The sequence below is a fragment of the Scyliorhinus torazame genome, chromosome 15 (assembly GCF_047496885.1).
Source record: "Scyliorhinus torazame isolate Kashiwa2021f chromosome 15, sScyTor2.1, whole genome shotgun sequence".
Lineage (NCBI taxonomy): Eukaryota > Metazoa > Chordata > Chondrichthyes > Carcharhiniformes > Scyliorhinidae > Scyliorhinus > Scyliorhinus torazame.
The window spans coordinates 175,623,646-175,638,212 of record NC_092721.1 but is presented as its reverse complement, the minus strand read 5'-3'; the positions used below and the strand labels follow the sequence as shown (position 1 = coordinate 175,638,212).

At 45.9% G+C, this 14,567-nt stretch overlaps 1 protein-coding gene across 2 annotated transcripts in view; it reads right to left on the bottom strand.

The window, feature by feature from the left end:
* The window catches only part of dnajb13 (DnaJ heat shock protein family (Hsp40) member B13), a 169,000-nt gene that overhangs the window by 102,919 nt on the left and 51,514 nt on the right, over positions 1-14,567 (bottom strand). For both annotated transcript variants that reach the window (XM_072477139.1, XM_072477140.1), the window contains exons 4-5: positions 12,963-13,117; positions 5,536-5,649 (exon numbers count right to left, since the gene is read on the bottom strand). In XM_072477139.1, the coding sequence (XP_072333240.1) occupies positions 5,536-5,649; positions 12,963-13,117 (269 nt within the window). The remainder of the gene's footprint in view (positions 1-5,535; positions 5,650-12,962; positions 13,118-14,567) is intronic.

Here is a 14,567-nt window from a genome sequence, read left to right as displayed (position 1 = left end):
CACAGGACTAGAATGCAAAGAGATAGAACGCATGCTTCAAGTATACAAAGCCTCAGTTAGACCACACCAAAAAAACTGAGAGCAGTTCTGGGCACCACACCTTCAGAAGGATATAATGGCCTTGTGGGCAATGCAGTATAAATTTAACAAGATGATACCTTGGGGAGAAGAAGTCCAGTCCAGTAGAGGATATCCTCCATTTCTGTTGTGTGTCACTATCATCGTGCTAAATGTGATAGATTCAGAACAGGTCTAGCAACTCAAGACTGGGCATCCATGAAGCACTGTGGACCATCAGCAGCAGTAGCATTGTGCTCAGCCACAATCTGTAACCTCATAACCCAGCATATCCTCCATTCTACCATTACCAACAAGCTAGGGTATCCACCCTGGTTCAATAAAGAGTGCAAGAGGGCATGCCAGGAGCTGACCGGCTGTACTGAAAAATTAGGTGCTAACTTGGTGAAGCTACAACACAGGACTACTTGCATGCCAAACAACACAAGCAGCAAGTGATGGACAGAACTAAGCGATCCCATAAACAACAGATCAGATCGAAGCTCTGAAGTTCTGCCACATCCAGTCATGATGGTGGTGGACCATTAAAAAACTCACTGAAGGAGGAGGCTCTGCAAATATTCCCAACCTCAATGATGGAGGAGCCAAGCAAAAGACAAGGCTGAAGCATTCACAATAATCTTCAGCCAGAAATGCCAAATGGATGATCCATCTCAGTCTCCTCCAGAGCTCCCCAGCATCACAAATGCCAGTCTTCAGCCAATTCTATTCACCCCATGTGATATCAAGAAACAGCTGAAGGTACATGATACTGCAAAGACTATGGGCCCTGATAATATTCCAGCAATACTACTGAAGACTTGTGCTCCAGACGTTGCCGCACCTCTAGCCAAGCTGTTCCACTACAGCTACAACACTGGCATTTTACTTGGCAATGTGGAAAACTGCTCAGGTATGCCCTGTACATATCCAACCTGACCTATTACTGCCCTATCAGTCTACTCTCAAACATCAGTAAAGTGACGGAAGGTGTCATCAACAATGATATCAAGTGCTCTCGCTGTCATTGGCAGGGTGGGTGAAGACTGTTAAGATGACGATTCTCCCGCGGTTCTTGTTTGTTTTTCAGTGTCTCTCCATCTTTATCCCGCGGTCCTTCTTTAAGAGGCTGAATAAAATTATTCTGGGATTTGTATGGGAAGTCCCCACGGGTGAAGAGGGTGATGTTTGGAAGGAACAGAGAAGGGGGGCTGGCATTGCCGAACTTCAGCAACTATTACTGGGCGGCCAACATAGCGATGCTAAGGAAATGGATGGTGGGTGCGGGATCAGTTTGGGAGCGGATGGAGGCTGCTTCGTGCAGGGGCACTAGCTTAGCAGCCCTGGTCACAGCGCCTCTGTCACTTCCGCCGGCACGGTACTCCACAAGCCTGATAGTGGTGGCGGCTCTTCGGATCTGGGGCCAGTGGAGGAGGCATGTAGGGGAGGTAAGAGCATCGGTGTGGACCCCAATATGCGGCAACCATCGATTTGCCCCAGGGAACATAGACAAGGGGTATCAACTGTGGAGGAGGGCCGGGATTGTGAAGATGGGGGATCTGTTCCTGGAAGGGAGCTTTCCGAGCATGAGGGTGCTGGAGGAGAAGTTTGGGCTGGCGAGAAGGAACGACTTTAGATACTTGCAGGTGAGGGATTTTGTACACAGACTGGTGCCGTCCTTCCCACGTCTCCCGCCGAAGGAGAGGCAGGACAGGGCAGTTTCTAGGGGGGAGGTGGGGGAGGGTAGAGTCTCAGACGTCTACAAGGAACTAATGGGAGCTGAGGTTACGCAGACCGAGGACCTGAAACTTAAGTGGGAAGAGGAGCTCGGGGGGGGAGATGGAGGACAGTATCTGGGCAGAAGCCCTGAGCAGAATAAACACGACCGCAACATGCGCCAGGCTCAGCCTGAGCCAGTTTAAGGTCGTGCACAGGGCCCACATGATGGTGGCCCGGATGAGCAGATTCTTTGGGCTGGAGGACAAGTGTGCTAGATGTGCCGGAGGGCCGGCTAACCATGTACACATGTTCTGGTCGTGCCCTAAACTCAGGGGGTATTGGCAGGGATTTGCAGATGTCATGTCCCGGGTATTGAAAACTGGGGTGGTAATGAGCCCTGAGGTGGCAATCTTTGGGGTTTCGGAGGACCCGGGAGTCCAGAAAGAGAGAGAGGTCAACGTTCTGGCCTTTGCTTCCCTGGTAGCTCGGTGACGAATACTGTTAGCATGGAGGGACTCAAAGCCGCCGAGGGCTGAGGTATGGCTATCGGACATGGCGAGCTTTGTTGGCCTAGAGAAAGTCAAGTTCGCCTTGAGAGGCTCGCAATTAGGGTTCGCTCGAAGGTGGCAGCCATTTATTGACTTCTTCGCAGAGGAGTAAGCGTCAGCAGGGCTGGGGGGGGCGGGGGCTAGAGTAGAGTAGGGGGATATTGAGGCAAGTCCTTGCGTGAACAGAGCCGTGGTTTGTGCTATGTTAAATTTGTGCCTGGACTTCTTTTTTTGTGTATTGTACAATGTCTTTTTTTCTATATGCCTAAAATACCTCAATAAAATTGTTTGTTAAAAAAAAACCAATGATACCAAGTGCCATTTACTTAGCAATAACCTGCTCACTGACGCTCAGTTTGGGTTCCGCCAGGGTCACTCAGCTCCTGACCTCATTACAGCCTTGGTTCAAACATGGACAGAAGAGTTGAACTCCAGAGGTGAGGTGAGATTGACTGTTGTTGACATCAAGGCAGCATTTGACTGAGTTGCGCATCAAGGAGCCCTAGCAAAACTGGAGTAAATGTAAATCAGGACAAAAACTCTCCGCTGATTGTGCAATAGCCCACACGAGGCCTACAGGGTGGGAATGATGATCCTTTCTGTAGTTCTTATGGAGTACGAGCTCACCCGCGAGGATTGGGGGATCTCTTTTAAATTCTGTATAAGAGGTCAGCCAATAAGGCACCGACCAGAACAGGAAAAGGGTAGGTATCTACCAGTCAGTGTATATGTCGTATTGTAATTAAAACGATGTTTCTTTACTTTACTTGGTGTAGACTCCACATATCCTTATTAAAGGTTGGAGACATACCTATCACAAAGAAAGATGGTTGTGGTTGTTGGATTTATGTCACCTCGGGGGCTGGTTTAGCACAGGGCTAAATGGCTGACTTTTAAAGCAGACCAAGGCAGGCCAGCAGCGCGGGTTCAATTCACGTACCAGCCTCCCCGAACAGGCGCTGGAATGTGGTGACTAGGGGCTTTTCACAGTAACTTCATTTGAAGCCTACTTGTGACAATAAGCAATTTTCAATTTTCAGTCCTGGCACATAACTGCAGGAGTTGCTCAGATTAGTGCCCGAGGCCCAACTACCTTCAGCTGCTTCATCAATGACCTTCCTTCCACCATAAGGTCAGAAGTGAGGATGTGGCTGATGATTGCACAATGTTCAGCACCATTTGCGACTCCTCAGACACTGAAGCAGTCCATGTGCAAATGCAGTAAGGCCAGGACAATATTCAGGCTTGGGCTGACAAGTGGAAAGTAACATTTAATAATAATAATCTTTATTAGTGTCACAAGTAGGCTTACATTAATGTTGCAATGACATTACTGTGAAAATCCCCTAGTCGCCACACTACATCGCCTGTTCGGGAACGCTAAGGGAGAATTTAGAATGTCCAATTCACTTAAACAAGACCTGTGGGAGGAGACCAGAACACCTGGAGGAAACTCACGCAGACACAGGGAGAACGTGCATACTCCACACAGACATTCACACCTCACAAGTGCCAGGCAATGACTATCTCCAATAAGAGAGAATCAAACCATAGCCCCTTGATATTCAATGGCATTACCATAGCCCCTTGATATTCAATGGCATTACCATCACTGACACCCCACTATCAACATCCTGGGGGTTACCACTGACCACAAACTGAACTGGACCAGCCATATAAATACCGTGGCTACAAGAGCAGGTCAGAGGCTATGAATTCTGCCACCATTTACATAGCACATGTCAGAAGTGTGATGGAATACTCCCCACATGCCTAGATGAGTGCAGTTCCAACAACTCTCAAGAAGCTCAAAACCATCCAGGACAAAGCAGCCCACTTGATTGGCACCCCTTCCACAAACATTTACTTATTGATTTATTGATGTTTTTAGGTACTGATTGACTGCATAGTTAAAAGAGTGGAATTATTCAAAATGACATGACTGTGAAAAGATAGTCATTGTTTCAGATATTGAATTAACTATTGAACTTCAGGGTCGTGTCTGTAGAACTTTAAACATTATTCCAATGAACGTTCCATATAATGAATAGACCATTGTATTTCAGTGCATTTAATAATAGGAATGTATTAAATAATTAGTTACAGCAAGGTCGATGGCTAGCCGTGGGGTGAGAATCCCATTCTTGTATGGCGGGCATGTAGACACTGAATTATTCCTGACGGATAACAGTCAATCATAAGTAATGGACAACGTTTAATTAATAAATTGTCCTCTAAGTAACAGACATTTATTTAAACGAACCAGGAGGTCTCAGCTGAGAATTAGAAACCAATGAGAGTAAATGAGGGACTAAACCATAGACAAGGATTTCCTTAAGAGCAAGACCTTGTGGTCAAGAACTCATTCCTAAATTCCTGCCTTCCTGAATTCTTGAATCATCTATCCGTTTGTTTGTGTTGAAGTGATTTCTTTCTTCTTTTATGTTGAATGTTTTTTTTGCCATGTGTTTGACCCTTGTATGTATTGTTTGATATTTCATTTCTAAGTTTTGATTCAATTTTTTTTTTCAAGTCTATTCAAGTGAATAATTAGCAAAAAAGTTATATTTTTAAAATCTATCGAGCTGTATTCTTCACCGGCGGGATACTCCGTTTTGCCCGTAGCCCGGGGGTTTCCTGACGGCATGGGGCTGTCCCACAATGGGCAACCCCTTTGACCTGCCGGCGTAACGGAGCATCCCTCCAGCAGGGTGAAACAGAAATGTGGCATGGCGGGGTGGAGAATCAGTCCATCGACTCACATTAGAAGATTAAATAAGAGATCCTACACTTCCTCCACCTTCAACGCACTGTAGCAGCAATTTATACCATCTGCAAGATGCACTGCAGGAGCTCATCAAGGCTCCTTAGGCAGCACTTTATAAACCCACGGCCATGACCATCTAGAAGGACAAGGGCAGCAGGTACATAGGAACATTACCACCTGGAAGTTTCCCTCCAAGTCACTCACCAGCCTGACTTTGAAATATATCGCCGCTCCACCACTATCACTGGATCAAAATCCTGGAACTCCCTCCCTAATAGCACAGTGGGTGTACCACTGAAGGCTGCTCACCACCATCTTCTCAAGGGCAATTAGGAATGGGCAACAAATACTGATCTAGCCAGTGAAGCCCACATCCCGTAAAAATTAATTTAAAAACAACCTATATTCTGAGGATTAAATTAAGAGTCATTGCACAAACTGCACCTGGTCTCCTTCTTTTGGGAATGTGATCTTGGTTCCCAGTTTCCAGCCTTGTTTGACTTGAATGGTCAGGATTTTATCCTTAATGCTTGAAGTATGCCCATCTTCATTCATAGTCTGATTAAAACATAACAGAGTAGAGGAATTGTCATTAAACACTTTATATATCTAGCTAAACTCACCAGAGCCACTCACCTGCAGATTTCCAATCAAAATCTGTGTACTAGATAAAAATACAACTATAATATTCATAGTAGCTCATATAATGGTACCACACACTGCGTGAAATTTTGATCTTCTTCATGCACCAATAATATTAACAAAATATGGGTCAAATTTTCGATCTAGAGTTGGGAGTGCAGAATTGGAAAAAATTCCAACTCTGCAAGCCTAATTTAGGAGAAAGTGCCCTGAATATTCTAATTTGTGTTCAGGGGAGGGCAGGTGTTAAAAGATGTCGGGCCCACCGCCTATAGAAAGAGTTTGGAGGCAGCCACAGGGGCTGCTTGGTATGGTATCGGGCTGCATGAAAGGCTCGTCTCAGTGCTGATGATGGGACTTGTAAGAAAAACAATAAAAATGAGGGCAGCACGGTGGCGCAGTGTTAGCACTGCTGTCTCACGGCGCCGAGGTCCCAGGTTCGAATCCGGCTCTGGGTCACTGTCCATGTGGAATTTGTACATTCTCGTGTTTGCGTGGGTTTCGCCCCCACAACCCAAAGATGTGCAGGCTACGTGGATTGTCCACGCTAAATTGCCCCTTAATTGGACAAAAGTTAATTGGGGACTCTAAATTTATATTTAAAAAATAATAAAACAATAAAAAACTAACAAGCCCTGACCCCTCACATCCCCTTAATCTCCACACATGCCCATGCTAACTCATGCACCCCACCCATCCCCCCATGGCTCCTCATATCAACCCTGCTAATCTACATTCCTCAATCCAACCCTATGGCCCTCCATAACCCTCATGCCAACCTATGACCCTATACCCACCCCCATGGTCCTTTATAACCCCATTTCCAACTTAGTGCCTATTCATGCCAACCCATGACCCCAACTTACCACCTTATGCTCCTACACCCTCCATGCCAGCTTTACATAGAATTTACAGTGCAGAAGGAGGCCATTCGAGTCTGTACCGGCTCTTGGTAAGAGCACTCTACCCAAGGTCAACACCTGCACCCTATCCCCATAACCCAGTAACCCCACCCAACACTTTGGGGGAATTTTGGACACTAAGGGCAATTTATCATGGCCGATCCACCTAACCTGCACATCTTTGGACTGTGGGAGGAAACCGGAGCACCCGGAGGAAACCCACGCACACACGGGGAGGATGTGCAGACTCCACACAGACCCAAGCCGGAATCGAACCTGGGACCCTGGAGCTGTGAAGCAATTGTGCTATCCACAATGCTACCATGCTGCCCCTCACCCAGTATTCACCATGGGCGCTTCAGGGGCCATGTTGACATGAAATGAAATAAAAGTTCTAAGTGTCTATTAAAGGCTTAATTTTTAAAAACACATTCTTAAAAACCCATTCAGTACATTTAAATTTCTTTAACTACTTAATTCCTTATGAAAGCAAACATTTTTTGCAAGTATTTATTTCCTTATGAAAACACAGATTTGTGCTTAGAGCCCCACATCAAAGAAGTTATAACCACTTGGAGCTGTCAATCAAATTATCAATTGACAGGCAACCCATTGTACTAATGATCGGTTGTGGAATCAGTCATGCAGCACTAATCCTATAATTATAACCCTCGGGACTTTTATCAACAGACAGAATGAAATTGCAGGAACTGTATTTTTTTAAACTGCAGGGTTTTTTTAAATTAAAGGGCAGGAGATTTAAAATCCCTGATAAGCTTGACAGTTCCTCAGAGTTTATCTAATTTTTACACACATTTATGTCTACTCTTATAAATCCTAAAGGGCATCTTATCTCTGTTAAAGGGCACTTCATTATTCCCAGAGAGCACCTTAACTCTCCAAAATGACGCCCTGCCTCTCCAAATACCTCTAGCAGCTTTAGATCTTTTCCGCAATGGACAAAAGCTCACGAGTTGTGTTTTGAACATTCCACGAACAAATATTGGATCTGGTTAAATGCAGCTGCACTTTGCATTTGTAACTACCCCCATGAACCATCCATGCCCCCCACCCACCACCGTTTGCACTTACATCGTCCATGCCAACTCACCCAGTATTCACTGTGCAAACTAAAACCTGCAACCGTTCAACTTTACTGGCAAAAATGGTGTGAGCTAGGTGCAGGGGCGGGACTTCCAGAATCAGGGAACCAGTGCCATTTTGGTTCAGCTAGAGAGACCCTTTTTGTTCTCATGAATATTCAAGTCATAAATTTAACATTGCCTTTAAAAGTCAAATCTATCTTTTTCAGACCAATATCAAATACACTGTTGCCCTTGGACTGTGTAGTAAATGTCACAGTGTTTTTTGTTGGTCTTCTGCTGGCCAAGTGGCTGGAGATATAGACACTGGGAATAGAACATAGAACATAGAACGATACAGTGGAGTACAGGCCCTTCGGCCCACGATGTTGCACCGACATGGGAAGTCAAAAAACAAAAGCCATCTAACCTACACTATGCCATTATCATCCATATGCTTATCCAATAAACTTTTAAATGCCCTCAATGTTGGCGAGTTCACTACTGTTGCAGGTAGGGCATTCCACGGCCTCACCACTCTTTGCGTAAAGAACCTACTTCTGACCTCTGTCCTATATCTATTCCCCTCAGTTTAAGGCTATGTCCCCTCGTGCTAGCCATTTCCATCCGCGGGAGAAGGCTCTCACTGTCCACGCTATCTAACCCCCTGATCATTTTGTATGCCTCTATTAAGTCTCCTCTTAACCTTCTTCTCTCTAACGAAAACAACCTCAAGTCCATCAGCCTTTCCTCATAAGATTTTCCCTCCATACCAGGCAACATCCTGGTAAATCTCCTCTGCACCCGTTCCAAAGCTTCCACATCCTTCCTATAATGAGGTGACCAGAACTGTACGCAATACTCCAAATGCGGCCGTACCAGAGTTTTGTACAGCTGCAACATGACCTCATGACTCCGGAACTCAATCCCTCTACCAATAAAGGCCAATACTCCATAGGCCTTCTTCACAACCCTATCAACCTGGGTGGCAACTTTCAGGGATCTATGTACATGGACACCGAGATCCCTCTGCTCATCCACACTTCCAAGAATTTTACCATTAGACAAATATTCCGCATTCCTGTTATTCCTTCCAAAGTGAATCACCTCACACTTCTCTACATTAAACTCCATTTGCCACCTCTCAGCCCAGCTCTGCAGCTTATCTATGTCCCTCTGTAACCTGCAACATCCTTCCGCACTGTCGACAACACCACCGACTTTAGTGTCGTCTGCAAATTTACTCACCCACCCTTCTGCGCCCTCCTCTAGGTCATTTATAAAAATGACAAACAGCAACGGCCCCAGAACAGATCCTTGTGGTACGCCACTTGTAACTGAACTCCATTCCGAACATTTCCCCTCAACCACCCCCTCTGTCTTCTTTCAGCTAGCCAATTTCTGATCCACATCTCTAAATCACCCTCAATCCCCAGCCTCCGTATTTTCTGCAATAGCCTACCGTGGGGAACCTTATCAAACGCTTTACTGAAATCCATATACACCACATCAACTGCTCTACCCCCGTCTACCTGTTCAGTCACCTTCTCAAAGAACTCAATAAGGTTTGTGAGGCATGACCTACCCTTCACAAAGCCATGCTGACTATCCCTAATCATATTATTCCTATCTAGATGATTATAAATCTTGTCTCTTATAATCCCCTCCAAGACTTTACCCACAACAGACGTGAGGCTCACCAGTCTATAGTTGCCGGGGTTGTCTCTACTCCCCTTCTTGAACAAAGGAACCACATTTGCTATCCTCCAGTCCTCTGGCACTATTTCTGTAGCCAATGATGACATAAAAATCAAAGCCAAAGGCTCAGCAATCTCTTCCCTGGCTTCCCAGAGAATCCTAGGATAAATCCCATCGGGCCCCGGGGACTTATCTATTTTCAGCCTGTCCAGAATTGCCAACACCTCTTCCCTACGTACCTCAATGTCATCTATTCTAATAGCCTGGGTCTCAGCATTCTCCTCCACAACATTCTCTTTTTCCTGAGTGAATACTGACGAAAAATATTAATTTAGTATCTCGCCTATCTCTTCAGACTCCACACACAACTTCCCATCCCTGTCCTTGACTGGCCCTACTCTTACCCTAGTCATTCTTTTATTCCTGACATACCTATAGAAAGCTTTTGGGTTTTCCTTGATCCTACCTGCCAAATATTTCTCATGTCCCCTCCTTGCTCGTCTTAGCTCTCTCTTTAGTTCCTTCCTCGCTACCTTGTAACTATCAAGCGCCCCAACTGAAACTTCACACCTCATCTTCACATAGGCCTCCTTCTTCCTCTTAACAAGAGATTCCACTTCTTTGGTAAACCACGGTTCCCTCGCTCGACGCCTTCCTCCCTGCCTGACAAGTACGTACTTATCAAGAACACGCAGTAGCTGTTCCTTGAACAAGCTCCACATATCCAGTGTGCCCAACACTTGCAGCCTACTTCTCCAACATACCCCTCCCAAGTCATGTCTAATGGCATCATAATTGCCCTTCCCCCAGCTATAACTCTTGCCCTGCGGGGTATACTTATCCCTTTCCATCACTAACGTAAACGTCACCGAATTGTGGTCACTGTCCCCAAAGTGCTCACCTACCTCCAAATCTAACACCTGGCCTGGTTCATTACCCAAAACCAAATCCAATGTGGCCTCGCCTCTTGTTGGCCTGTCAACATATTGTGTCAGGAAACCCTCCTGCACACATTGTACAAAAAACGACCCATCTAATGTACTCGAACTATATCTTTTCCAGTCAATATTTGGAAAGTTAAAGTCTCCCATAATAACTACCCTGTTACTTTCGCTCTTATCCAGATTCATCTTCGCCATCCTTTCCTCTACATCCCTAGAACTATTTGGAGGCCTATAGAAAACTCCCAACAGGGTGACCTCTCCTTTCCTGTTTCAAACCTCAGCTCATACTACCTCGGAAGAAGAGTCCCCATCTAGCATCCTCTCCGCCACCGTAATACTGTTCTTGACTAGCAGCGCCACACCTCCCCCTCTTTTGCCTCCTTCTCTGAGCTTACTAAAACACCTAAACCCCGGAACCTGCAACAACCATTCCTGTCCCTGCTCTATCCATGTCTCCGAAGTGGCCACAACATCGAAGTCCCAGGTACCAACCCATGCTGCCAGTTCCCCTGCCTTATTTCGTATACTCCTGGCATTGAAATAGACACACTTCAAACCACCTACCTGAACACTGGCCCCCTCCTGCGAAGTCAAATCTGTGCTCCTGACCTTCATACTCTCAATCTCCCGTACCCTGAAACTACAATCCAGGTTCCCATGCCCCTGCTGCATTAGTTTAAACCCCCCCAAAGAGCACTAACAAATCTCCCCCCCAGGATATTTGTGCCCCTCAGGTTCAGATGTAGACCATCCTGTCTGTAGAGGTCCCACCTTCCCCAGAAAGAGCCCCAGTTATCCAGATATCTGAATCCCTCCCGCCTGCACCATCCCTGTAGCCACGTGTTTAATTGCTCTCTCTCCCTATTCCTCAACTCATTATCACGTGCCACGAGCAACAACCCAGAGATAACAACTCTGTTTGTTCTCGTTCTGAGCTTCCATCCTAGCTCCCTGAAAGCCTGCCTGACATCCTTGTCCCCTTTCCTACCTATGTCGTTAGTGCCAATGTGGACCACGACTTGGGGCTGCTCCCCCTCCCCTTAAGGACCCGGAAAATCCGAGACATCACGTACCCTTGCACCTGGGAGGCAACATACCAAACGTGAGTCTCTCTCGCTCCCACAAAATCTCCTATCTGTGCCCCTGACTATCGAGTCCCCAATTACTAATGCTCTGCTCCTCTCCCCCCTTCCCTTCTGAGCAACAGGGACAGACTCCGTGCCAGAGGCCCGTACTCCATGGCTTACCCCTGGTAAGCCGTCCCCCCCCACAAGTATTCAAAGCGGTATACTTGTTACTCAGGGGAACGACCGCAGGGGGTCCCTGCACTGACTGCTTCTTCCCAGTCCCTCTTACAGTTACCCATCTATCTCCAATCTTTGGTGTAACTAATTCCCTGAAGCTGCTTTCTATGACCCTCCTGCCTCCCGAATGATCCGAAGTTCATCCAACTCCAGCTCCAGTTCCCTAACTCGGTCTTGGAGGAGCTGGAGATGGCTGCACTTCCTGCAGGTAAAATCAGCAGGGAAACTAACGGCATCCCTCACCTCAAACATCCTGCAGGAGGAACATTGCACTCCCTTCCCTGCCATCCCTCTAACTTCCAACCAAGATCTGATTAATAAATAATTTTTTTTTAAAAATAATAATGTAAATATGGCACTTACCTCTCCACCAGAATTTATTGGTGTGGGGGGGGGGGGGGGGTGGGTGGTGGAGAGAAACCTTCCCAGAAGTCCGCGGGCCAACTTCCGGTTCCGGGTCGAACTTCCGGTTCCCGCCTTATATAAAAAATAAATAAAAAATAAAAAATAAAACAGAAAAGAACAGAAACGGTACCAGGTAAGTGTTTTTAAAGCAAATACTCACCTCCCGACAGGCCCCTGCACGCCGCTCCCGCCGAAATTCTAAGGGCTGCTCCTGCAAGGTAAGTGTTTTTAAAGAAAATACTCACCTCCCGACAGGCCCCTGCACGCCGCTCCCGCCGAAATGTTTGCGCGTTAAAAGCCAATTGAAATGTCTGCTGATCTCCACCAAGCTGCAAATGGGAACCTACCATTGACTTCTTAGAGAAATGAAAAATGCCCTGAGTTTCAAATCCAAAATGCTACCCACTGGACAGTGCTGGAAAGTGTACAGCTAAGACCAGGAACTTGGTCTGTAGTTCAGATCCATGTACCTCTGTACTACGTACCATGTACCATGTACTCCTTGGCAAAGATAAATGGGGAGCATCAATGTGTGCTACCATCACATGTAACAACTGAAATATTTTAATTTCTGGTGATAAAAATCATCCGATTGGTAATAACTTAATACCAGCATTATAATTTTCTTTTAGCAGTCATAAAAAAGAACCTTCCTCACTCAATGATTCAGTGAATAAATGTACCACCTATTGCAACACCAAGTCATACATGCCAGAAGATCTGAGGTTGAAATTTGGATCAATTCTGAGTTAGTGTATCTCATTCAGACAGTAGCAAGAGTGCTATGGTTCAACTCACTGGATCCATTTCCCTTCAAAATTTCCAATCCCAATCTATGTAACAAAATAAAGGTACAACTGTTCAGAGTATTTCATTGAAATAATAGTAACTTACCCTGCGTGAGATTTTGATCTTCTTCAAACATCCATGAAACAAGTCTTCCAAAGACAAATATAGATCCTTTTCGATATGGGGATCTTGTTTCTTCGCTCCTCGTCCTTGGGGCCCTCCAAATCCCAGGCTTATCTCACCTTTCACATCAAAAAAATCTGCAGAGTAAAGGGTGGTGATCTTCAGTAATGGACAACTGTGGCAGTGTGCTAGATGTATTCATCACATTTATGTTTCCTTTTGAGATAGTTTCTGGCTAAATTCTCTCCACTTTCCAATTGCCTGTAAAAATAGTCCAGCTTGCCACATAGATCTTTGCATTATTTAAAGTGTTGTAAGTGAAACATGGATACTGATAGATGGGTGGCAAGATGGCAACTGGATGGGATAATGACCATGGCACTTTAAGTCATTAATTCACTTAGTTTTGGCACCTAATGACACAACTGCATAATATAGGTAGCGGTGATGACAACACCATCTCCAAGGCTGTGTTTTGTGAATCCACTCCGTGCTTTCAGTGTATCAGTACAGTACACTGCAAAAAGGCAGCAACAATGACAATTTTTTCCTCCATGGGAAAGCCATGATGAGCCATCCATTCCTGGGTCAGCTAACAGTTGGATGGCATTTACAGAGTTCCCACGCACCTGATAAGTCAATGACATCTCTTCTGAAGTACAGGGACTTCACAATCAATGACCAACCTTTCTTGAGGGGCTGATTTTTATTTACGCTGAGCCACCCAACCCACGCCAGGCCTACATCCAACCCCTCACTACTTCCAGCGTCGCCTGCCCCCTCCCCGGACGAATATCTGACGTTAAGTCAGACATTTATAGAAGTCGGATTTATGGAGCAGAGAATTCTGCAGATTCTGTACACCCAATGAGTAGATGGAAATCTAGGCCTGATATCTAGTCACAGGTGGTGACTTCAATGCCAGAGTTGGAAAGGATACAGACCCCTGGGAGGTATAATTAGCAGAGGAGGGATAGGGAAATCCAACACCAATTGTACCCTGCTCCTGAAAAAATGGCTAGACCATGGCCTTGCCATAACCAAAATCTTGTTCCATCAGAGAGGCAAGCACAAGGCCTCATGGCAACACCCTTGCTCCAAACACTGGCACCTGCTTGGCAATGTAATCGTTTGAGTGACCGCAAGGACATGTGCATCACCTGTGTCATGACAGGAGCTGACAACTGCTGGCGTTCCACTGTCTAATCTGCTGTGATCAACATCAATATAGGCGCAAAGCAGCGATGACAACAGAAACAATGCCACAGGAAAATCAATGCTGAGGCACAAAAAAGACTCTGTTCCGACCCTTTAAAGAGAGCCCTATTCAGCCAGCGTTTCACTGCCAACCTGACGGCTCTCAGTGACCCAGCGACACAGAATGTTCACAGTACCTGGTTTGCCCTCAAGGCCAACATAATCAATAGCTGTGAAGAGATGTTTGGTCACTCGACCAGGAAACACCAAGATTGGTTTGATGAGAATGATCAGGAGATCCAGGAGCTGCTAAGCTGTAAGTGCAAGGTTTTTCTGAACCTGAAACAGCAACTTAACTCGAGAGCAAGATAGCAGCTTTACAGATGGCTG